We start from the raw sequence: 25,865 nt of genomic DNA, 5'->3' as shown, positions 1-25,865 counted from the left end.
TAATAACTTTGGAGAAAAATAACTCCTCTTATTTTGTTAGCCACAGCCCTGGGCCAGGGAAGGTGGAGAATCAGTAAAAATGCATTTTGTTTGTTTCTCTAGAAGTTTATGGTGCAGAGTCAAATTGAAGGCAAATGAGGAATATTTTTTCACCAAATAACAACTCAACTTGAAAGTCTTTTTTGCTTTTGTTTGTAGTTTCTTCTTTGAACTTAATTTTCAGTTAGTAGGAGGGGTTAGAAACCTGAGCTATTGCTAAAGCCCTTGATATGAATGAAAGAAGCAGGTGCAAATCCCCTCACAGAGAGAAACCAAAGGGTCCTGGCTATGGATATTGGTCACCTAGTGGGGATGCTGTTGTGGGTCTTTATGAGATGATGAATAGGGTGGCTTTGGATGCATTAATGATGCCCACATGCTCCTTCTGTTAGGTGTCCTGTGCCCTGACCCTACAAGATGCCAAGAGAAGATGCTCACTTCATCTATGGTTACCCCAAGAAGGGGCACGGCCACTCTTACACCACGGCTGAAGAGTAAGTTCAAAACCAGACCCAGCAGGGCTTCCAGTTTGCCGTTTGCTGACACAGCCTGCTGACTTCCACCAGCACATGCCTGCTCATAAATCTCCCTAGTGTTTATCTCCCCAGAGAGTAACATCCCTGGCAACAAGGGGAGGAGATTCTGTGCTTCTGTAAGGGGCTCAGTCAAGCTTCTCTGAGGCCAAACAGGCAGGAATATGGGAATGGTATAAGGTTGGATCTTGCCATTTTTGGGTGCACTTTTGACTATTGGGTCTTATCTGTAGGTTCCCAAGTGGAAAAACATCTGTTCAGGATCACAATGCCTCTTTCCTCAATCCTTGTTCTGCCTCCTCCACTCAAATTCCTGAAGGTGGTTTGCAGACAGAATAAAAGTGAGTTGCCAAGGAGCCAGTAAGGATGACGGGCAGGTGTGTGTGACTCCGCCCACAGCCAGACTCGAGAGGACGATGGAGGTCACAGCCTTTGCAGTATAACTTTATCATAAGGAAAGGCATTGGGTATTATGAGTGAATTAAAAATAAGTATTTATATGATTAAGCATTTCTAAATGCTAAGCATTGTATACTGGCGTGAGACACTTGTTTTTATCTTTGAAAAAACTCACAACTTAGTGGGAGAGTTAGGCATGAGATTAATTTCAGCAAATGTAAGTGCGGTAATGAAAACCCAGAGGCTGCAGGGACATATTCTGTATGTGCTGGGAGTGGGAAAGGGACATACTCTGTACGTGCTGGGTGGCAGGGGCAGGGGAGGCCCCACCCTCTGCGTGGGACTCTAACAGGACAACACCCTCTTACGTGGTCTGTCCAGAACTCCCTGTGAACCTGCTCTTTCTTTGGAAAGAGCTGTTGAACAATCTTTGTTAACAGTCAACCGCAGGGACCAGCAAGATGTAAAGCCCAACAAAGGCACTGAGGAAGAGTTCAGGCAGACAGCATTTCCTCAGAAGACCCTGGTATAGGATCCTCTAATATCCCTGGCCAATTGGAGATGAGGGCGGCGGTATCCTCTCAGAAAATGTCCTGACAGCAAAAACATACTCTTTGAGGGAGGGGAGCCCATTGCCCGTGCTATTAGTTAGGGTATCGTTTCAGCTTGTGTATAATCACTCAACAGACTCTTTAAAATATACTTTTATGTCTCGTGTAAAAATTCAAGAGTAAAGAGTTCAAGGCCTGTTCGTTTTCTTCTTGCTGGTTACTCCCTTGGGATGTCACTTTTGTCCCCATGGCTGAAGATGTTGTGCCATCACCTCCACATCTTGCCAACAGAAAGCAGGAGGTGAAGGAGAGGCTAGGACCATTCCTTTCAAGGGGCACACGTCACTTCTGCTTATTGCTCCACCCCCCGCCCCCCGCCCCGTGGCACCCACCCTGGTGGGTATCATTCTTGCTGTGTTGTAAATGAAGAAAGGTTTAGAGAAATTAGGAAATGTGTGGCCAGACATGGTGGCGCTGGGATTTAAATCCAGGTCTGTTTGCCTCCAGAGTCCATGCTCTTAAGTGTTATGCTGCAGGCCAGCAGAGGCAAATATTTGCACAATCCCATCCAACGAGAGGCTAGGGCAGAGGTCAGCATCTCTCAGTGTGAAGCTGGAGGCTGATGCTAGTCAGCTCAGTAGGCTGAAAGTGGAGTTGTCCTTTGCCATGTAGGGCCATCACGCCCAGCTGGGGAACCTCATAGCCAGGTGTATCCACAACCTGAACAAGGTAACTTTCAGGGTCTAGTCAGGAAGGAACCAACTAGATGGTTCAACATAGAGACTTTAATATAAGAAGCTGGTTAAACAGGCATGGGACTGAGACTGAGGAGGCAAAGAAGGCATCGGGGCAACCAAGGCTGTACCCACAGAATGCTGCTTCTACCCCCGTGTCTGGGGGAACAAATGGAAGGGTGAGGCCATCAGGACCTAGAGTTGGGAGGAGGGACGCCACAGAAATGGGACCCAGATCTCTAAGGAGAGATTTTTGTTTGGCTGGTTCTGGTGTCTCAAGAGCTTAGAAGTGAGGGGCATGAATCAAATACTCAGGCCTCTGAGGTCAGCCAGTGCTCTGCTGGGGAGGGGCATAATGAAGCTGGCTCTGACAATGCCGGAAAACGAGCTGGTGCTTGGCATATACAGACAATGTGAGCATTGCTGGGGTGATCCTGACAGGAGCCAGAAGCACACTGGAAGGAGCTGCTCCTTCTTGATGCCCCAGGTTTGTAGGCACCCTCTAGAGTACTCTAATGGGAGCCAGTGGGCAAAGGAGAAGTGGCATTTGCAGAGTCCAGTCCCAGCATCACAGAGCAGAGCATAGAAAGGTAGGTTTGGAGTTGAGGGACAATGGCTTAATAAAGGGCAAAGGGGGTTATGACCACTATCATGTGAAAGAACCCCTTGACTGAAGGCACAAGCTTTCTGTGTCTTGCAACCTGAATGACGTGCATAAGCAGGGTCAGGTGGGTTATCTGACATTTTCCTTGAGAACAGGAGGGAGCCTCTGGATTCCAGCACAAAAGAAAAATACCCACTCAACCCGTATGCGTGGGAGCTATCCTTTAAAGAGAAAGTAATTCCTTTTGACATTTTGCTGTCTGTAGAAGGGTCAGATGGCCAAAGCTTCCAGCACAATGAAACACTTAACTTCAGTCTGTGAGTGTAGGAACCCCTGAATACATGGAACATCATCATCTTGTGCAGGTACTGAAGGAGATCGGTCCAGAAAATAAGTAACTGCACATGGCCACCAATGTCAAAAGTCATTCCTCTCATGAAAAGTCCCTGCCCCCATTGCTGTTTGTTTAAATAGGTGCGATGGAGGTAGGGGAATGGGGCCATCTTCTTTTTTTTTTTTTTAATTTTTTTGCATAAAATCCAGATCCTGCACAATGGGGCAATCTTCATTAAAACAATGCATCCCTAAGATCTGAGAATATTTATCCTTCTCACAATTGTGCCAGCAGGTGGAATGAAGAATGATGCAAAATAAGTTCCCACATCCAGCCAAGAAGGACTACATACCTGCTTTGGGTATTATGTATCTCTTTGAAACCTCAGTGGAGAGCAGTTCTCACAGTTGGGTGGACACAAGTCATCCATGGAACTTGTTAAAATGCAGATTTCTAGGTGCTGCCACCTAAGAGGCTGATTGGGTAGGCCAGGGGTGGAGTCCTGAGATCTGCACCTTAACGTGCATCTCAGGTGATTCTGCTGCAGGTGGTATTTGGAAGATACTCTGAGGCACCCTGCCAAGCTGGGCAGTGGGTTCTTCCAATGTGTCAGGCATACCCTGGTGCTTTTCGCTCTCAGTCACTTGGGCATGTTGTGAGTACCACGTGACCATGCATAAAGTGCTGGAACAGAGCTCTGTCTGTGTCAAGATGTTCAAGTGGATGCCACAGGGTAAAATGAGAGCACAGGCATGTTGGGAGTTGAATCAGCTGCCTTCAGTCACGAGAACACACTGAACACTCCTTGTGACAGCTTCAGTTCAGGAAAGAGTGACTCTGCAGGAAAAGCACTGGCCTGGGAGACCTGGATCTGGCCCAAATTCTGGTGCTCACTTGCTTGGTCTCCAGTTCCAGTTGCTGTGAATGTTGGTTCTGCCACTTACTGGTTGTGCAGCCCTGGGCACTTGACCAGCATAATGTCAGCTGTAAAATGAACATCATTCCTAACTCCGAGGACTGTGGTTAGGATGAAATAAAAGCATATATGTGGGGGTGCCTAGCCCAGTGCCTGGCACAAATTGGTGCTCAATGAATGGTAGTCACTATGGTTATGGTAATGTTGATGAATCTTCATAGGTCTCAGCTTCCTGATCTATAAAGTGGGTGGACTGACCTACATAAGTCAGAGTTTCCATCCAGCACTGTCATCCCATGGTTCGCTCTATCCTGTTTGGAGACGGACAGGATAAGCTTGATGTCTCCTCAGCCTTGAGACAGAAGTTGTCCAGTAGATGGTACTGAGCAAAAGTCTCTCCAGCAGAAGCCTTAGTTAAACCTTGCTTCTCTTGTAGCTGCTCAGTCTCTTATAAGTCACTCAGCTCTGCAGAAACTTTCTTAGCGAGTTGACAACCACAGATAACAGAGTCAGTTCTGTCGATTTTGATCATGCTGTGATCAGGCAGATGTGAGCTAATTGATGATGCTTGCCCGGAGTGAACAGCTCCAGGCCCTGTTTCCAGGGTCTTTGTGGTAACTTTGTGGTAACTGTAATGCTTCCCAGGGGTCACTGAACACAGGGCCCAAGAGGCTGATGTAGACCCCCAGATTGGCACCCTGCTGCTTAGACAAGATCCTTCTCAGTAAGTAATGCCACAGCTTTGCTGTAGGTTCAGCCCAGACACTTCTCCCTAGGGCTGCAAGGAGCAAAGCGGGGAGTTTAGGGAAGGGAGGGCACGAACATAATTGAGACGGATTCAGGTTCAAATCCAACCTCTGTTTTGTGCTAGCTCTGTATGATCACCAGCGAGTCATGTATCCTCTGCCTTTTATTTCCTCTTCTGTGAAAATAGAGGATGATAAATTGTGTCTACCCTCCAGTGTTGATGTGAGAATTGAATAAGCTAATGAATGTTTAGCACAGCACCTGGCTTTTAGTAGATGAGTCAGTGTTAATTTCTATTTTCTCTTTGTGGGCTGAGTTGGAGAAAATGTTTTAAAACAGCCTGATGAGAAGAAAAGACAATTTAGCCCCAATAAATACACTGTCCACATAAAGACCAGTTGCTATGGCACTTCTCGTACCTGGAACTTGGGTGCCTGGGCTATGCCAATTAGCAGCGTTCCTGTGGGCACACACTTGAGAGGCTCCTAAAGACCTGTGTTAGATCCAGGTGCTGGAGGCCTGGTGGGGTGCCCAGTGTGGGAGGTGGGAAACTACTTGGACACTGGGAGATGCTGCTCTGGGTCGTCAAAGTCCATATGAAGAGGAAGACTGATTTATGCTTCATCATAATGTAGAACAATGTTTCAATGACAAAGTGGATTTGTCTATCTCTTGGGCCAGGGCCGCTGGGATCGGCATCCTGACAGTGATCCTGGGAGTCTTACTGCTCATCGGCTGTTGGTATTGTAGAAGACGAAATGGATACAGAGCCTTGATGGTTGGTAAAGTTCCCACTGCTGAAATCCCTCCAGGTCCAGGGCCCTCTTTCCAGTTCTTTCCTCTGAATCTCTGGAGAGTCACATAATTGCCTCATTATAACCTTCACCTCTGATTCCGGCTTCTGATGCCTCTTTCGCTACATTGTACTTTGGCAACTCTACCTTTGCCTCTGCTCAGGCATGAACCTCAACCAGGAACTTGCCCTGTGTCTTAGTCTGTGACTATAACATAATACGAGAGACTGTAATTTATAAATAAATGAAATTCATTTGGTTTACAGTTGGGAGGCTGGGAACTCCAAGATCTAGGGGCCACACCTGGTGAGGACTTCTTGCTGTGTCATATCATAGTGGAAGGCATCACATGGGCAAGAGAGTGAGAGAGCAAGAGGGAGCTGAACTCATTTTTTTTTTTTTCTTGAAACAGGAAATCCTGGGATGGAGTGCAGTGGTGATCATAAGTCACTGTAGCCTTGACCTCCTGGGCTCAAGCCATCCTCCTGTCTCAGCCTCCAGAGTAGCTGGGACCACAGGCACGTGCCACCACACCGGCTAATTAAAAAAAAACTTTTTTTTGTAGAGACGAGGTCCCACTATGTTGCCCAGGCTGGTCTCAAACTCCTGGGCTAAAGTGATCCTGCCTCGGCCTCCCAAAGTGTTGGGACTACAAGTGTGAAACACTCCACATATGGCCCAAACTCACTTTTATAACCAACCTACTTTTGCAATAACAAACACACTCCTGTAATAACAACATTAATCCATTCATGAGGACAGAGCCCTTGTAACTTAATCACCTCTTAGAAGTCCTACCTCTTACCATTGTTGCATTGGGGATTAAGTTTCCAATACACGAATTTTGGGGGACACATTCAAACTATAGCACCTGTCTCTTTGGTTCTACTCATAGCAGACTTGGGTACCTGGATGTTGTGTGTAGCTAAGCACTGACGGTTTATAGGGCACAGGGGAAGGGGTTTGAGGTTCCCTTATAGCAAACAGGAGTATATTAGACACCTCAGGTTTTACCACTTCTGGGAATTCTTGCTGGTTCTGTTACTCCACTTTGTGACCTGCTCTTCCTACTTTTCTTCTTCACCCCTTTCCTCACTGGTTACCTGTGAATTCCAAGTTCTTCTGACTCTACACTAAGCATCCCAGGATATCATCAGTGCGATGAGGAAACCATCCTTCCTGCATCAGCACAAAGGGTCACTTGTGTGTTTTTTAACAGGCTGCATCCTTCTTAGACGGCCAAAGGTTTTAATAGTATTTTTTTCTTCTTTACCCAAATATGCAGGAAGCTAACACAATTACACAATCCAATCTTCTGGTACCAGTATCCTCCATGAATGGGAAACATCAACTGAGTTTATAAGCTATAAAAACTACAGGTTTCAGCAATCTTGCTTAAAGCCAGGTAGCACTTCAGCACTTCAGCACCCGAAGGCATTCTCCATAGATCTCGCTGTCTCTCTTTCTTGTTATTACATATCTGAAAGCTTTTCAGGTTGATGCATAATGGAAAAAAAGTATCTTTCCAAAAGATGTTGGAAAGTCCCATTCCTCATTCAGCAAGCACTTCATTTAGAGGAAAAGGTCCTGTGAAAGAGAGGAGGGTTGGTGTGGGGTGGGGACTGAAGCTTGGCAAGCTGATGAGAAGAAGGTGAGAGATACAACTCTGGATTCTTTCCCTCTTTGCCAAGAAACTTGGGCAGTCTCATGTCTCATGTCTCCTGTTCCCCAATGTCTTTCCAGAGCATAAATACAAATACAAACCATCAAAGGCAAGTCAAGTCTGGGGGCTGACACACCCACCGAGCATAGCCCTCTAGTGTGCTGACATCTAGTGGGAAGGAGGAGGAGTTGATGAATCTGAACAAGACTCCAATATTGGAGGAAATACTTGAGGAAAGTCTTGGGTTAGAAAGTTAGGGATAGAATTCCTGCTCATACGGCTGTCCACAACAGGTCAGTAGGGGAGGACTTTAATCTCTGCCATAGAACTCCATTTGTAACTCTAGCATGGGGTTATGACATTGCCTTGTAATTGGCTATTTACTTTTTGCCTCTTCGACCCCTCCGCTTTCCCCTATGTATGAACCACAACAGAGAATATTTCTAACTCATCTTCCTATCTCCAGTGCCTAGCACAGTGCCTGGCACATGGTAGTCACTCAATTGTGTTGCATTAGGACTTGGTCCCATTGTCTGCCATTGAGTTGCTTGGAGACTAGAATTCAACTTCTCCAAGATTCACTAGCTCTATTCTACACCCAGACATGTTGGAAATCTGTGATGTAACACAATGTATATCCATTTTTATTTAATACATATTTTCTTCTATATTTTGATTTCATTATATATTTGTATATCAAAAACAAAATGTTTAGTCTTTCAAGAAGTAAAGCTATACAAACTCAATATGTTGGTACTCATTTCCTAACTAACTATAATTATTAGCTTGATCCTATTGAACACAAATGCAGTAATTTTTCTTTTCTGCTTCGATGCTCTCATCTTAAATTCATTTAATTGAAAAATAACAGAGAGTCTTAATGTCATGTGCTCAGACACTGTGAACATTTTGCTTGGTAAGTTTCAAATTCAAACTCTATGCCTCCATTCCTCTAGGATTAGATCAGTGGTTTGTAGTTTCTGAGACTTTTTACTGAGAGGGAATCGTGTTTAAATTTCCTGGTTTATTTAATTTCCATATTTATTTTTTAAATTAATATTAAAATCTTATTTTGAGATTTTCATATATCTAGAAAAGCCAGTTTGGAGATCAGCAGTCTAAGAAGTTTAGGCAAAATTATGTAAAATAGTGCATTAAGTATTGCATTTAATTACATAATTACCTCCCTTTCTGTCTTCAGTGATTCTATTTTCATTTTAAAGCAAAGGGATGTAAATGACATTAAATATGAGCTTTGGGCATGTGAATTACTCCACCTTTAACAATCTTCATTAAGCTTGAAATGTCTACTTTTCAACTTCCATTTGTCCACAGAGAGGCTGGTTGGAATTTAGATCTCTTAAAATTTCTCCCTTGGTTAACAATTCCCCTGAGCCCTGGAAAACATCTTTTGAAAGGAAAGGCTGCTTTTTGTAGCAACCTGTTTCTGCAAGAGGAAGTGGGAAATGATTTGTAATAAACTGAACAGTGGTTTTTATATTAACCAGTTTTACATCTTCACTTGGAAGTTCAGGACAAAATACTTTTGATTCTTGGAGAATTTCATGGCCCTTGCTCTCAGCTCAGTCTACACTCATGTGTCAAGGCACTGTGTTTTTCAATGCATGGTCAGTGGTCACCTGCACTGGAATACTTTGGGGTTCTTGCTAAAAGGCAGATTCTGGGATCATCTCTGGTGGTGGGATTCAGGAATCTATATTTTAAAATGTACACCCAGTTTTAATGTAAATACAGAGAACTGGCAGTGAAACCGGTAGAGTGGATCATACTCTTAACCTATGGTGAGTGAGAGGCTTAAAAAAAAAAGAAAAAGAAAAAAATGGTAATTGACAAGGGCAGTTTTATTTTTTTTCCCAATCAGTACACCTTTTATATCCTTTTCCAGTTTATTGCATTAGTTATTTGCAACTTCCAGTATGATGCTGAAAAGGAGTGGTGAGACAGGACATCCTTGCTTTGTTCCTGATCTTAGCAGAAAAGCTTCAAGTATGATGTTAACTGTTGATTTTTTGTACCTAGATATTCTTCAGCAAACTTGAGTAAGTTTCCCTTTATCCCTAGTTTACTGAGAGTTTTAAATTATGAATGGCTGTTTGATTTTGTCAAATGCTTTTTCTACATCTATTGATACAATCTTGCAAATTTCTTCTTTAGTCTATTGATGTATCAGAATAATTCATTTCTCTTTTTCTTTCTTTCTTTTTTTTTTTTTTTTTTTTTTTGAGATGGGGTCTCATTCTGTCACCCAGGCTGGAGTGCAGTGGCTCAATCTCAGCTTACTGTAACCTTCACCTCCCAGGCTCAGGTGATCCTCCCACCCCAGCCTTCCAAGTAGCTGGGACCACAGGTGTAAGCCACCACGCCTGGCTAAATTTTTTTGTATTTTCGGTAGAGACGGGGTTTCACCATGTTGCCCAGGCTGGTCTCAAACTCCTGAGCACAAGCAATCCACCTGCCTCAGCCTCCCAAAGTGCTGGGATTACAGGCGTGAGCCACCACGCCTGGCCTGATTTCTCAATATTGAACCAGGTTTGCATACCTGGGATAAATCCTACTTTGTCATGGTATGTAATTCCTTTTATACATTGTTAGTTTGACTTGCTAATATTTTGTTGAGATTTTTTGCATCTGTATTCATGAGTGATATTGAGCTGTAGTTTTCTCTTTTTGCAATATCTGTCTGGTATTAGGGTAATGCTGGCCTCATAGCAATGAGTTACAAAGTATTCCCTTTGCTTCTATCTTCTGAAAGAGGTTATAGAGAATTGGTATAATATCTTTCTTAAATGTTTGGTAGAACTCACCACTGAACTCATCTGGGTCTGGTGCTTTCTGTTTTGGAAAGTTATTATTGATTCAATTTTTATAATAGATATAAATCTCTTCAGATGGTCTAGTTCTTCTTGCGTGGATTTTGACAGATTGTGTCTTTCAAAGAATTGTTACATTCACCTAGGTTTTCAAATTTGTGAGCATAGTTCATAGTATTCCTTGCTTATCCTTTTCATGTCCATTATTATTTCTGATAATAGTAGTTTGTGCCTTCTTTTTATTTCTTAGCCTGGCTAAAGGCTTATCAATTTTATTGATCTTTTCCCAGAATCAGCATTTGGTTTCATTGATTTACTCTACTGACTTTTTTTTCTTTCTTTCTTTCTTCTTTTTTTTCTAGAGACAGGGTCTCATTCTGTCACCCAGACTGGAGTGCAGTGGCACAATCATAGCTCACTGTTACCTTGAACTCCTGGGCTCAAGCAATCCAATCCTCCTGGCTCAGCCTCCTGAGTAGCTAGGACTACAGCTAGCTACCATAGTAGCTAGGATTATAGCATGTGCCTCCAGGTCTGATTAATTTTCTTTTTTTTTTTTTTTTAATTTGTAGAGACAGAGTCTCACTATGTTGCTCTGGTTGGTCTCAAACTCCTGGCTTCAAGCAGTCCTGCTGCCTTGCCCTCCCAAAGTACTGGCATTATAGGCATGAGCCATTGTGCTCTGCTGATTTCTTGCTTGCAATTTCATTGATTTCTGCTCTAATTTTTATTTTTCCGCTTACTTTGGATTTAATTTGCTGTTCTCTTTATTTTCCTAAGGTGAAAGCTTAGATGACTGATTTTAGATCTTTCTTCTTCTCTAATATACACATTCAATGTCATACATTTCCCTCTAAATACTGCTTGCACTGCTAAGCAGTATCCCACAAATTCTGATATCATATTTTAATTTCATTTAATTCAAAATATATTTAAATTTCTCCTGAGATTTCTCCTTTGACTCATGTGTTATGTAGAAGTGTGTTGTTTAATCTCCGAGTGTTGGGAATTTTTCAGTTATCTTTCTGTATTGATTTCTGCTTTAATTCTATTATAGTCCAAGGGCAAACATTGTATAATTTCTATTCTTTTAAATTTGTTAAGATGTGTTTTGTGGTCCAGAATGTGGTTTATCCTGGTGAATGTTCTGAGCTTGAGAAGAAAGTGTATTCTGTTGTCGTTGGATGAAGTAGCCTACAGATGTCTATTATATCTAGTTAATCGAAGATTTTGTTGAGTTACACTTTGTCACAGTATATAATTCCTTTTATATATTGTTAGATTTGATTTGCTAATATCTTGTTGAGTTTTTTTGCATCTATATTTATGAGAGATAACGAATTGTCGTTTTCTTTTCTTGTAATATCTTTGTTTTTGATATTAGGGTAATGTTGGCCTCATACAATGAGTTAGTCCTTACTGATTTTTTACCTGCTGGCTTTGTGTTATTTCTGATAGAGAGATGTTGAAGCCTCCAACTGTAACTCCAACTTCATAGTGGATGCAACTATTTTTCCTTGCAGTTCTATCAGTTTTTATCTCATGTATTTTGATGCTGTGTTCTTAGGTACATGCAATGTTAGGTGTTGTTATGTCTTCTTGGAGAATGAACACCTTTATCGTTATGTAATATCCCTCTTTATCCCTGATAACTTTCCTTGAAATCTCCTTCTGAAACTAATATAGGAACTCCTACTTTCTTTTCATTAGTGTTAGCATGGTATATCTTTTTCTATGCACTTACTTTTTTTTTTTTGAGACAGAGTCTCGCTGTGTCACCTAGACTGGAGTGCAGTGGTGTGATCTCGGCTCACTGCAACCTCCACTTCCTGGGTTCAAGTGATTCTCCTGCCTCAGCCTCCCAAGTAGCTGGGATTACAGGTGTGTGCCACCAAGCCTGGCTAAGTTTTGTATTTTTAGCAGAGATGGGGTTTCACCATGTTGGCCAGGCTGGTCTTGAACTCCTGAGCTCAGGCAATCCGCCTGCCTTGGTCTCCCAAAGTGCTTGGGATTACAGGTGTGAGCCACCATGCCTGGCCTCTACCCACTTACTTTTAATGTACATGTATGTGTCTTTATATTTAAAGAGGGTTTCTTGTAGAGAACACATAGTTGGGTCTTGTTTGTTGATCCACTCTGACAATCTATCTTTTAATTGGTGCATTTAGACCATTGATATTCAAAGTAGTTATTGATATAGTTGGATTGATATCTACCATATTGTTACTGTTTTCTACCTGTTGCCTCTGTTCTTTGTTTCTATTTTTCTCTTTACTCTTTTTCTGCCTTTTGTGATTTTCACTGGACATTTTATATGATTCCATTTTCTCTCCTTTCTTGGCATATCAGTTATAATTTTTTCTTTTTGAGATGGAATCTCACTCACTCTGTCGCCCAGGCTGGAGTGCAGTGGCACGATCTCAGCTCACTGCCACCTCTGCCTCCCAGGTTCAAGTGATTCTCCTGTCTCAGCCTCCTGAGTAGCTGAGATTAAAGGTGCATACTACTACGCTCATCTAATTTTTGTATTTTTAGTAGAGACGGGGTTTCATCATGTTGGCCAGGCTGGAACTCGACCTCAACTGATCCACCCACTTGGCCTCCCAAAGTGCTAGGATTACAGGCGTGAGCCACCACGCCCAGTCCAGTTACACTTCTTTTTTTTTTTTTTTTTTGAGACGGAGTCTCACTCCGTTGCCCAGGCTGGAGTGCAGTGGTATGATCTGGGCTCACTGCAAGCTCTGCCTCCCAGGTTCATGCCATTCTCCTGACTCAGCCTCCCAAGTAGCTGGGACTACAGGTGCCCGCTACCATGCCTGGCTAATTTTTTGTATTTTTAGTAGAGATGTCGTTTCACTGTGTTAGCCAGGATGGTCTCAATCTCCTGACCTCGTGATCCACACGCCTTGGCCTCCCAAAGTGCTGGGATTACAGGTGTGAGCCACCGTGCCCGGCCTTATACTTCTTTTTTACTTTTTTTCAGTGGTTTCCCTAGAGTTTGCAATATACATTTACAACTAATTCAAATTCACTTTCAAATAACACTATACCATTTCATAGGCATTATGAGTATCTTAAAATAAAATAATCCTAATTCCTTCCTCCTGTAAACTAAAAACAAAATCCTAAATCCTCCAAACAACTGAATGGACCCCCTCTTCACCAAGGGGACCCCAGGGAAACCTGAAAAACTGAGTCTTGGCCATGACGGGAAGGGAGGTGAGAGATGCCGCATTATACTCCCTCCCTTTTAGAGTTTTAGGTACAACTGACCAGCATTAATTTTAAAATAGAGATTACAGGACTGACAGAATGAACTCTTTGTGGCAATATCAAATTAGGAACAAGACAATGCAAGGAAAGGGTTAAATCATGCCCCTCAAACCATAAAATTTTTTTTTTTTAATTAACCCCGTATAATGTGGTATACTTTCCAAACTGACTCTGGTATAGCATCACATGACAGATTGCAGACTCCCTTATCTTAAGCATTCCTTTATACTGACTTCAAGTCTTAAGACAGAGCTGAACTCTTTCAACCAGCTGCTAACTAAAGAATACCTAAAGCCCACCTGTAACTTGTAAGTCTCTGCTTTGTGATGTCCTGCCTTTTCAGGCTGACCCAATGTATACCTTCCGTGTATTGATTTATGATTTTTACCTACAATTCCTGTCTTCCTGAAACATATAAAACCAAATCATAACCCAACCACCTCAGGCACACTTTCTCAGGACCTCTTGAGACTATTCTCCCGGCCATGGTCATTCATATCGGCACAGAATAAACCTCTTTAAAATATTTTGCAGTTTTTTTCTTTCTGTTAACATTCCTTTCCCTTGTATCATTGCTGTTATTAATTTCAAGTGTATATAAGCATACATAATTAAATACATTGTTGCTATTATTCATTTTTGAACAAACTATTATCTGTTAAATCAACTAAGAATAAGATAAATATGTTGGGTGCAGCGGTGCATGCCTATAGTCTCAGCTACTCAGAGGCTGAGGCAGGAGGATTGCTTGAGCTCAGGAGTTTAAGACCAGCCTGGGCAACTTAGCAAGATCATGTCTCTTAAAAAAAAAAAAAGAAAGAAAGAAAAACAAAGTTTTAGGAGGCTGAGGCAGGAGTATCACTTGAACCCAGGAGGCAGAGGTTGCAGTGAGCCGAGATCGTGCCATTATACTCCAGCCTGGTCAACAGAGTGAGACTCTGTCTCAAAAAAAAAAAAAAAAAGAAAAGAAAAAAAAAAGTTTTTATTTTACCTTCACTTATTCCTTCTTGGATGTTCTTCCTTTATGTAGGTACAAGGTTCTGACCTATGTTATTTTCTTTTTCTCTAAAGAACTTCAAATGTTTCCTGCAAGGCAGGTCTACTGGCAATGAATTCCCTCAATTTTTGTTTGACAAAGTCTTTATTTCTGCTTCACTATTGATGGATAATTTCACAAGAGTGTTCCTTTTGTAGATTCACTCTTCTTATCCTTCCCTTCAGAAATATTCTTTGACAAACTATTGGGTCCCAGGTACTGCACTAGAGCTTTACTTCTATTTAATTCCCACAGCAATTCTGAGAGGTAGGTAGGTATTATATTCCTAGATGCAAACTCAGAATTCAGAAGGTAAAGTGATGAGACTGAAGGCACACAGCAAGCAAGTGGCAGAACCTAGATTAAAACTCATTCTTAAAACTTTGGCTTCCTTCTCTTTTCTTTAATGGATTCAGTTACTTCTTCTCACCCACTCACCTTTATCAATTTACATTTCAGGATAAAAGTCTTCATGTTGGCACTCAATGTGCCTTAACAAGAAGATGCCCACAAGAAGGGTTTGATCATCGGGACAGCAAAGTGTCTCTTCAAGAGAAAAACTGTGAACCTGTGGTAGGTTAAGATCCTTCATAAGGGTATTTTCATGAATGGCTGTTTTTAACTCAAGTGAATACAATTATTTCCATTTAAAAAGCAAGGACAATGTGAATGCACTCATTGCCACTGAACTATATATACCTAAAAATGGTTAAAATGGCAACTTTTATGCGTATTTTATGAGAATAAAAAATAAATAATAATAAAAAGCAAGGGAAGTACAGATATTTTCTTAATTGTGTTGTCACATACCCAGTGTTTCCAGGGTCAATAATGAGAGCCCTACATGTAAGATTCAAAGGAAGAATTTAGTCCTGGATACAATATTCTTTTATGTTTTTAGTTATATTTGCCTTTTTAATGGATTCAGATATATACAGAGGGGAGGGATAAAGTACCTATTATTTATTGTATAGAGGTGTGCTGTCTGATGGCTTAGCCACTAGTCACATGGTGCTATTGAACACTTAAAACACAGGAGTTTGAAATAAGATGTATTATAATACATGTCATATTTCAAAAATATTAGTATGTAGAAAAGAAGATAAATGGTTCATTAATGATTTTTATATTGATTCACCTTGAAATAAATATTCTGAAAATATTAGGTTAAATAAAATATTTTAAGATTAATTTTACATGTTTCTTCTTTTAAATGTAGCTACTAGAAATTTTAAAATTACATATGGCTGGACATGGTGGCTCACACCTGTAATCCCAGCACTTCGGGAGGCCGAGGTGGGTGGATCACCTGATCTCAGGAGCTCGAGACCAGCCTGGCAAACATGGTGAAATCCTATCTTTACTAAAAATACAAAAATTAGCCAAGCGTGGTGGTGCATGCCTGTAATCCCAGCTACTTGGGACGCTGAGGCAGGAGAATCACTTGAACCCGGGAGGTGGAGGTTGCAGTGAGCCGAGATAGTGCCACTGCACTCCAGCCTGGGAGACAAGAGCAAAACTCCATCTCAAAAATAAATAAATAAAATAAAATTACATAAGTGGCTTGTACCATATTTCTATTGGACAGCACTAGTACATATACAACACAGCATAATGGTTGAGAGCACTGACTCTGGAGCCAAATTACTGTGTTTGATTCTTAGCTCCACAACTTACTAGTTGTGTGACCATGGGCAAGCGAGTTAACCTCTCTGTGCCCCAGTTTCCCATTCTGTAACATGAAAATAATAAAAACACTCCCAAAATTGTTGTGAGCATTAAATGAAGCCCTGACACATTTGTTCTGGATACAATATCCTCTTGTTTTATATTTGGTAGTTTCAATGTGCCTTTAGACACAATTACAACGATCTCTGTGGTAAAGATGCAATGTATATAGTGCCTGTAAATAGCATTCAATGATTCGTTAGTTAGGGCTTGAGACTTTTACTGTCACGGAAAATCTAGGTATAGCTAAGCTTTTCAGATTTTGGGAACTCCTTAACCCTATTTTTCTCTACTCTTGCCCCCAACAATCAGCCTATATACTTGTGAAATTTACCAATTACTTCATTGGGCAGAAATTATATGGGAACACTTAGAAATTTCAGTCCACAGGGAAAGTATAAATATGTTAACTATTTTAACTTAATCCCTTCCTAGAAACACATACACTGTTGCCAAGCCTATATTCTCCCTTTCTTGTTCTCACAGGTTCCCAATGCTCCACCTGCTTATGAGAAACTCTCTGCAGAACAGTCACCACCACCTTATTCACCTTAAGAGCCAGCGAAGACACCTGAGACATGCTGAAATTATTTCTCTCACACTTTTGCTTGAATTTAATACAGACATCTAATGTTCTCCTTTGGAATGGTGTAGGAAAAATGCAAGCCATCTCTAATAATAAGTCAGTGTTAAAATTTTAGTAGGTCAGCTAGCAGTACTAATCATGTGAGTAAATGATGAGGAATATTAAATTGGGAAAACTCCATCAATAAATGTTGCAATGCATGATACTATCTGTGCCAGAGGTAATGTTAGTAAATCCATGGTGTTATTTTCTGAGAGACAGAATTCAAGTGGGTATTCTGGGGCCATCCAATTTCTCTTTACTTGAAATTTGGCTAATAACAAACTAGTCAGGTTTTCGAACCTTGACCGACATGAACTGTACACAGAATTGTTCCAGTACTATGGAGTGCTCACAAAGGATACTTTTACAGGTTTAAGACAAAGGGTTGACTGGCCTATTTATCTGATCAAGAACATGTCAGCAATGTCTCTTTGTGCTCTAAAATTCTATTATACTACAATAATATATTGTAAAGATCCTATAGCTTTTTTTTTTTGAGATGGAGTTTCGCTTTTGTTGCCCAGGCTGGAGTGCAATGGCGCGATCTTGGCTCACCATAACCTCCGCCTCCCAGGTTCAAGCAATTCTCCTGCCTTAGCCTCCTGAGTAGCTGGGATTACAGGCGTGCGCCACTATGCCTGACTAATTTTGTAGTTTTAGTAGAGACGGGGTTTCTCCATGTTGGTCAGGCTGGTCTCAAACTCCTGACCTCAGGTGATCTGCCCGCCTCAGCCTCCCAAAGTGCTGGAATTACAGGCGTGAGCCACCACGCCTGGCTGGATCCTGTATCTCAGGTAAGACATATAACGCAGTCTAATTACATTTCACTTCAAGGCTCAATGCTATTCTAACTAATGACAAGTATTTTCTATTAAACCAGAAATTGGTAGAAGGATTTAAATAAGTAAAAGCTACTATGTACTGCCTTAGTGCTGATGCCTGCGTACTGCCTTAAATGTACCTATGGCAATTTAGCTCTCTTGGGTTCCCAAATCCCTGTCACAAGAATGTGCAGAAGAAATCATAAAGGATCAGAGATTCTGGAATGGTGTCATTATTTGCATAGCAACATTGCAATTTGTTTTCCTTTGGCTACATCAACGTATCACCTACACTATTATTTATCTAATATTTCTCTTTCAGGCAGCTCATTTAAACTTTTTTTGGCTTTAATTCCTATTGCCATCCTGAGTGGAAAACCAGTATCATTTTCCATAGTAGAGGATAACTATAAAAACGAAGATAATGAAAGTAATTTTTTTTAACCTAAGAAAATACTAATGGTCACAGAAAGCTATGAACCTGACACCTGCTCTCTTTGTCAAACAGAGATTAACAAGGATCAGAGAAAAGTTAAAGGCTGTCTTTGACATAACTGGAAGGCTTACAAGAGTTTTAAAGAAATTACTTTCTCACTATATGATTCATTGCTATTTAACGGTGAGTCAGTAAACCACCTAAAAATCATCTTGCCTCATCAGAAACACTAGTGTAACATAACTGCATCATTTTCTACTAAAGACAAAATTTCACCAAAGGGGAAAAAGAAAACACAGGATAAAGAGACGTATTACACACATCGAAAAAAACAACATTTAACAAAATATTAAAATATTTCCCCACTCTTCTGATACTGTCAAGTCTTACTACTTAAAATAAGGCTTCCACCTCTCCCACTTCAAACAAATCAATGAATTCTAAACCAAAGAAACTTCATCAGGCATTTGGGTACCTCCTCCCCTCACCACGAGGTCTCTGCTGAACCTCAATCCTGTACACTGAGGAACCTGTGGCTTGAACCCTACATCCCTCCAGAACCCCCAGACTGTCACTCACTGAGGGTGCTCTCATTTCTCTGTGGAAAAGGCTCTCCTCACAGAGTTCCTCAGACAGTGTCCCAGGTGATGGACATGGAGACTTGGGCTGAGTCTGCCAGAAAGAAATTAGAAAAGTGAGATATTTTTGAAAGGAATAGAAAGTGCCAGATTCAGAAGACTTACTCCCCACTTCACAGAGGCACCCACACCTCTGAAGATGACTCCTTGGATTGGAAACCAATTGCAGGGCAACCCTGGGAGCCATGTGTTAAGGATGGAAGGTCACATGATGCAAGGAGCCTGGGTCATTACATCACCACTGAGAGCTCCTTATATATTCTGGTTATTAATCCCTTGTCAGATGGGTAGTTTGCTGCTATTTTCTCCCATTCGTGGGTTGTCTCTTTACTTTGTTGATTGTTTCCTTTGCTGTGCAGAAGCTTCTTAACTTGATGTGATCCTATTTGTCCATTTTGGCTTTGGATGCCTGTGCTATGTAGGGTATTACTCAAGAAATCTTTGCTCACTCCAATGTCCTGGAGAGTTTCTACCACGCTTTCTTTTAGCAGTTTCATAATTTGAGGTCTTAGATTTAAGTCTTTAATCCATTTTTACTTGATTTTTGTATATGGCAAAAGATACGGGTCTTGTTTCATTCTTCTGCATACAGGTATCTAGTTTTTCCAGCACCATTTTTTGAAGAGACTGTCCTTTTCCCAATGTATGTTCTTGGCACCTTTGTTGAAAATGAGCTCACTGTAATATATGGATTTGTTTCTGAGTTCTCTATTGTGTTTCATTGGTCTATGTGTTTTTTTTTTTTTTTTTTTTTAATGCCAGTACCATGATGTTTTGGTTACTATAGCTTTGTAGTGTAATTTGAAGTCACATAATGTGATCCTTCCAGTTTTGTTCTTTTTCCTTAGGTCCTTTTTCTTTTCTTTTCTTTTTTGAGACGGTCTCTCTCTGTTGCCCAGGCGGAGTGCAGTGGCACATTCTCAGCTCACTGCAACCTCCACCTCCCAGGTTCAAGCTATTCTTGTGCCTCAGCCTCCCGAGTAACTGGGATTACAGGTGTGTGCCCCCATGCCCAGCTAATTTTTGTTTTTTTAGTAGAGATGGGGTTTCACTATGTCGGCCAGGCTGGTCTTGAACTCCTGACCTCAAGTGATCTGCCTACCTCAGCCTCCCAAAGTGCTGGGATTACAGGCACGAGCCACCACACCCAGCCTGTAGGTCTTTTGTGGGCTATCCTCTTTGGCTATTCTGGGACTTTGTGATTCTATATAAATTTTAGGATTATTTTTCTATTTCTATGAAGAATGTTATTGTTACTTTGATAGGGATTGCATTGAATCTGCAGATTGCTTTGGGTAGCATGGATGTTTTAACAATAATTGAGTCTTTCAATCTGTAAACATTGAATATCTTTCTGTTTTTCTGTGTTCTCTTTGATTTCTTTCTTCAATGTTTTAGTTTTAATTGTAGAGATCTTTCACTTCTTAATTCTTAGATATTTTATTTTATTTGCAGCTATTGTAAATGGGATTACTTTCTTGATTTTTCAGGTTGTTCCCTGTTGGCATACAGAAATGATACTGATTTTTTTATGTTGATTTTGTACCCTGCAACTTTACTGAATTTATCAGTTTGAATAGTTTTTTGGTGGAGTCTTTAGGTTTTTCCAAATATAACATCATATTATCAGCAAACAAGAATAATTTGGTCTTCTTTCTTCCTAATTTGAATGTCCCGTCTCTTGTCTGATGGGTTTAGCTAGGACTTCTACTATGTCATCACTGAAGGTGACCCTAACCCATCTAAGAACACTTGGATTATGTGGGTTGGGGAACGGGCCTTGAAGAAAATTCATGAAATATTAAGACATTGCCATTCTGATACTGAAATCCAGGGCTGTTACTTTATATATTTGTTGAGACCCTTCAGTGTTCTGTAACAGCCTGGACTGACTTAACACAAATGAGGAGAGGAGCCTTCAGGAAAGGGAGATCCTTGTGACCTTTGTAGATAGATAGGATGAGGCTTCCCTGCTGCTGAAGGAAACCTGAACTCAGGAAAATGAGCCTCACTCATAAGCACGGGCACAGGAGTCCTCTACTGCAGCGTGCCCTTCCTTTTTGCCCTGACATACCTGTGGGCTGGGAATGGGTAATGGCATGGCACTGCTTTGATCCCCTAAGCTTCCTGCAGGCCAGGGTAGGGACTAGAGTGACCAGAGCTCATGGCTGGTCTCCTCTGGCTGCAATAAGCATTTTCCACTTGCCCATATTCACTGTACAAATAATAGTACTTTTATTTGCATGGTGAGCAAAGTTAGAGAGTATTGTTTTATAGAACCTGGGGTTCCCCTTCCTGTCCAGCCCTCAGTGGTGGTGACTGATGCTTAAGACAAGGCTCAAGTCTCTATGCATTTCCCTGCAAGATTCTGATATGGTCTCTCTGATTGTTTTTATAGTAAAGAGCAGGCATACTTTAAGGAGGGAAAAAGAGCTAGCCAAAAGATTTTCTGCCCAGGTTAAAGTCAGTGAAAATTTAGACTGATTATACAAATCAATGAAGCCTTCAAGTTATCTCTGGTGGAGACCAGTCCTCTGAAGTCACAAATGCTAAATTTAGCACTTAGTAAATATCTGGACAGGTTCACTTGTCACTTGAGAATATTGTAGACCTTCTCAAAAAAAGAACAGAAGGGAGTCTCTAAACTTTCATTTCACGGTTCAACAGTTACATGATGATGCATCAAAATCTGTCAATCTCAAGTAACCGGCGCCAAAAACATCTTTAAAGTGTCTCAAAAGAACTTTCAGAAGGAAATAATGGGTCGTTTGGATGAAAACACTCATTTTTAGGAAAATCTAAAAGCGCTATCCCAAGAAGCTGTGAAATGGAATAAAAAGTGTGAGAAATGGAGGAAAAAAATGCTTGACAACTTGAAAACATAAAGAGGTTGTAAAAGAGAGCCCTTTAAAATCTCTTAAATCATATGGAAGGTGATACACTTGCCTGTCTTCTTTAGCAAAAATTACATGGGTGATGGCAACTTGAAATCAGACAAACACAAATCAGAAAATTGAGAACTTCTAGGTAAATCAAAAAGCAATTTGAAGAAATACATTGATGCTGTTAAATGTTTCCTTAAAAAGGCTTGAAGGAGAAAAACAAGGACTATTAAAAAGAAAATCAAATAAATCACTTACAGTTCAAAGAAATGGTCTCCCACCTGAGTAAGCATCTTTGTAGTCTAAAAATGCAGCTCATATGAAAATATCAGCTGTGTAACATCAGAAGCATGACGCCTACAGGAAGATGGCCTCGAGAAAGTCTTGGAAAGAAGCACTTTCTGCTATCAAAACTTGATCATTTCCCATGAGAAAAAATGCTCAAGAAAGTTGGATGGCAGCTTGGCACACTTAAGAGAAAGCTCACTGAAATAAGAAAAGAAAATGATCACAACAGACAAAGTTGACTAAAGCAGTTTAAATTTCAGGTTTTCCCAAGTGGTTCCTGCTGTTCCACGTGCAGGGGATCCCATGCATCATCATGTCTGCAAGGAAGGTTAAAACTGTAAGGGCTTACACATTTGGGTCACTAGGTTTGATTCAGGTTTACAGCAACCAACTCCTAAATATATACTGGAGGACGCCTGACCGTGTTTTCCTTACTTAATAATTTAATCTCTTTTTATTGTTTTTTCTTAGTTGATGGTACATTTGCTTAAATTCAAGCCTGAAAGAATTACAATTCCTAAGATGGTGTTTTACAAATCCAGATTTTTTTTTTTTTTTTTTTTGAGACGGAGTCTCACTCTGTCACCCAGGCTGGAGTGCAGTGACGCAATCTTGGCTCACTGCAAGCTCCGCCTCCCGGGTTCACGCCATTCTCTTGCCTCAGCCTCCCGAGTAGCTGGGACTACAGGCGCCCACCACCACGCCCGGCTAATTTTTTGTATTTTTAGTAGAGACGGGGTTTCACCGCATTAGCCAGGATGGTCTCGATCTCCTGACCTCGTGATCTGCCCGCCTCGGCCTCCCAAAGTGCTGGGATTACAGGTGTGAGCCACTGTGCCTGGCCAAATCTAGATGGTTTTAATAAAATTCTTGACTATTTTTTAGATCATTCCATGAGACTCCCAGAATTAGATCCATTTAAGTACTGTATTTAGGCTGAATTAAATGGTTCACTATTATGTAAACCATAATTGAATTTTGTACGATCATGGAGAGACACAAATCAATAAAGGCCATTTATATATGCTATGAACTGTTACAAAAAATGTGAATAACAATATTTACCTCAATAAATTTAGGTTTAATAAAGAGAACCCCGCCAAGCCCAACAAACAAAAGAACAAAACAACAATAACCCCCAACTAAATTTATTAGTATTTTTATTAGTTTAGCACTAAATTAATAGATTTAGGGGAGGTAACACTTTGTTCATGATATTATTTGCTATTTAAATGTTTCCAAATTTTATACAGTCAAAAATAAAAGTTTTCCCTTAAAAAATACCTTTCTTTATCCTTCTCAATCTCAACAGTTTCTGTCTCATCTCTAGCATTACTAGATACCTGATTATGCCAAATATCAGGTCTTCACACCACTTTTCTGGCCCACCTAATATCCTGACTGGTCTCCCTGTCTTTAGTCAGGTGAATGATGGCAGCTACTATTTAAGTATTTACTATGTGGTAGGCACTGGGCTAAGTACTTTAGGTAAATTATCTCATCTAACTTCACAGCAATCCTGCAAGGTAATTGTCCCCATCTTAAGTTTGACTATTACTACCTTTGCTTCAAAAGCTTCAATAGTTCCCCCATATACTTTCAGAATATTTTTCAGTCCTCTATCAGCTAGCTCAACCTATTTTTCTAATCATTCCCTATGGGTCCTCTTAACCTATAGCATTTCATTCAAATTCAACTGCTGTGTTCCCTACCTGCTCCTTGGGCTTTTCTGAGACTCAGTCTTTGTGGGCCCAGTTATAAACGTACTTGCAGTCATAGCACAAATGCCACCTCTTACATGAAACCTTCTCTGGAAACTCCCTGCTAAATTCTTATAGTTCTTTATTCCTCTAACTTATTATTATTTTACTATTTTTTGTATTGAGGACAGGATGGAATCCTACTCATCTATATCGTTCCTGCAACATCTTCTACATTATATGGTTCTCAATAAGTGTGTAGAATACATTTACAACTCTGGTAGATGCCTTGAATTTGTTTGATAATTACTTTAAGAATGTTTTACATGCATCATTCTTAAAGTAATTAAGATGATTACACACATCATTTGATTCTCTAATACTGCTTCATACATTTTTAACTGTATGTTTCTCACATTCACATTTTCTCTCCAGGTTGTAAGAACCTTCTAAACTATGCTATACCCTTCAACTTTTCTAAGCATCAAGCACCATGCTGTGGATAGTAAATGCTTGCTGAATAAATGTGTAAGAATAACTGGGGCAGATGACAACATTATAGTAACAATAAGCCAATAAGCTCAGATGATGGCAAAACTACTTCTGGAATGACTTCAGGTAAACTGTTTATCATTTCTAAGTTTTAGTAACTTTGGCTAACTAAAATCCCTATCAAATTTCTTAGATCTCTTTCAGAATTTGCCACTTTCTCAAGCTTTTAATGTTAAAAAATTCTAAATTTAGGTTGATCTACTGGATCAAGCAAACATTTCCACTGATTTTAGTGTACATATTCTAGCTATCACTACTTTAATCATAAAACTATTTCAATTAATTATTAAATACACCAATAAAATTGGAGACTTGGGACTTGAGCAGGACTTCAGCTATTTAGTATTACACATGTATGTGTGTATATATATGTATGTCTATATATACGTGTGTGTATATATGTATATATAAAACTAATCACTATATATGAAACTTATATATAAAACATATATAAAAACATATATAACATATATATAAAACTAATCACAAAGGAAAAACTTTTTGTGGGGGCAGGAAAAACCATAGGAAATGAGAGGAAAGGGAAGTGCTAATACACCAGAAGGAGGCAGGCTATTTCAGCATCTTTTAACTTAGTATTTTAGGTGATACAGAACACAGATATCCAAATGGCTTAATTCTATACTAAGTATAAAAACATGACTCTCCAGTATCATGAATCTTTTCAGGTGGCACTGTGGTGACGTTTCTTCCTTTTCATGTATGCCTTTATAGACGCCCTTTACAGAACCCTTAATAACACTAAACACAATGAATTCAGGAATTTAACTTTGTGCTCTAGCCACGATCTCAGAAATCCACATGACCTACAAAACTGGAGGCAAAGGAATTTGGGTTTTTGAAGATATAAATCCATTAATCGAATTTCTAGTTTAAAAAATGGAGCATTAGTTTTAAAAAGTAAACTAGACCTTAAATAAGAGGTTATCTAGATTTGTCACCCACCTACTCAACAAATATACATTGAATACAGTGTGCCAGGTGCTGGCACAATAATGATGATGATTGATAAGGTTCCTGAAATTAAATAATTTCAAACAAGTAATTATAGTTTTGAAGAAGTGCTATGTTGTTCTCAGTCTGAGTGACTGCACAATATAATGATGCTGGCTGAGGTATGACAAGGACAGGGAGTTACGTAACACGTAATAAGAACCTGTAATGGAACATTAGGTCAAAGAAGACATCTGGGAAGACCTTCAAGTGTCTTGAATTTTCTAGAAACTAAAAGAAAATTAGAGTACAGTGAACAAGAGGGAGAACAGGTTGAAATGAAGCTGGAGAGGTAGGCGGGAACAGACTGAAGAGCTTTTTAAACTTTAAGTGCGGACTTCAGTACGAAGGTTCACCAGATCACACAGAGCTTTGAAGGTCATATTAGAATTTTGGATTTAGGAGTTAGAAGAGATTTAGTGGCTGGGTGCAGTGGCTCACACCTATAATCCCAGCACTTTGGGAGGCCAAGGTGGGCAGATCACCTGAGGTGGGCGGATCACCTGAGGTCAGGAGTTCGAGACCAGCCTGACCAATATGGTGAAACCCCATCTCTACTAAAAATACAAAAATTATCTGGGCTATGGTGGTGCACACCTGTAATCCCAGCTACTCAGGAGGCTGAGGTGGGAGAATTGCTTGAATCCAGGAGGCAGAGGTTGCAGTGAGCTGAGATAGCACCACGGCACTCCAGCCTGGACAACAGAGAAGACCCCGTCTCAAAAAA

General features: G+C 40.4%; 2 protein-coding genes across 7 annotated transcripts in view; one reads left to right on the top strand and one right to left on the bottom strand.

Annotated features, from left to right (window-relative positions):
* Positions 1–21,976, bottom strand: part of ERMP1 (endoplasmic reticulum metallopeptidase 1) — a 127,487-nt gene extending 105,511 nt beyond the window's left edge. For 5 of the 6 annotated variants that reach the window (XM_063788728.1, XM_063788731.1, XM_063788733.1 and 2 more), the window contains exons 1-2: positions 21,869–21,976; positions 18,647–18,739 (exon numbers count right to left, since the gene is read on the bottom strand). In XM_063788728.1, coding sequence (XP_063644798.1) covers positions 18,647–18,739; positions 21,869–21,880 — 105 coding nt within the window. In that variant the 5' untranslated portion in view covers positions 21,881–21,976. The remainder of the gene's footprint in view (positions 1–18,646; positions 18,740–21,868) is intronic. The other variant, XM_063788730.1, reaches the window with a different exon arrangement.
* On the top strand, positions 457–18,638 carry MLANA (melan-A). The gene is made up of 4 exons (XM_016960573.4): positions 457–533; positions 5,539–5,635; positions 14,914–15,027; positions 16,669–18,638. The coding sequence occupies exons 1-4, from the start codon at positions 457–459 to the stop codon at positions 16,735–16,737; spliced, it is 357 nt and encodes a 118-aa protein (XP_016816062.1). The 3' UTR covers positions 16,738–18,638.
* Positions 21,977–25,865: the final 3,889 nt, after the last annotated feature.

The sequence above is a fragment of the Pan troglodytes genome, chromosome 11 (assembly GCF_028858775.2).
Source record: "Pan troglodytes isolate AG18354 chromosome 11, NHGRI_mPanTro3-v2.0_pri, whole genome shotgun sequence".
Lineage (NCBI taxonomy): Eukaryota > Metazoa > Chordata > Mammalia > Primates > Hominidae > Pan > Pan troglodytes.
Note: the sequence above shows the minus strand (reverse complement) of the source record. Positions and strands in the feature narration are given on the sequence as shown.

Bases quoted from the DNA above. Each gene is read 5' to 3' on its own strand.
- MLANA (XM_016960573.4), top strand. From the start codon at position 457: ATGCCAAGAGAAGATGCTCACTTCATCTATGGTTACCCCAAGAAGGGG. The intron at 534-5,538 runs GTAAGTTCAAAA...CTCTTGGGCCAG, and splicing joins TCTTACACCACGGCTGAAGA to GGCCGCTGGGATCGGCATCC. The intron at 15,028-16,668 runs GTAGGTTAAGAT...TTGTTCTCACAG, and splicing joins AGAAAAACTGTGAACCTGTG to GTTCCCAATGCTCCACCTGC.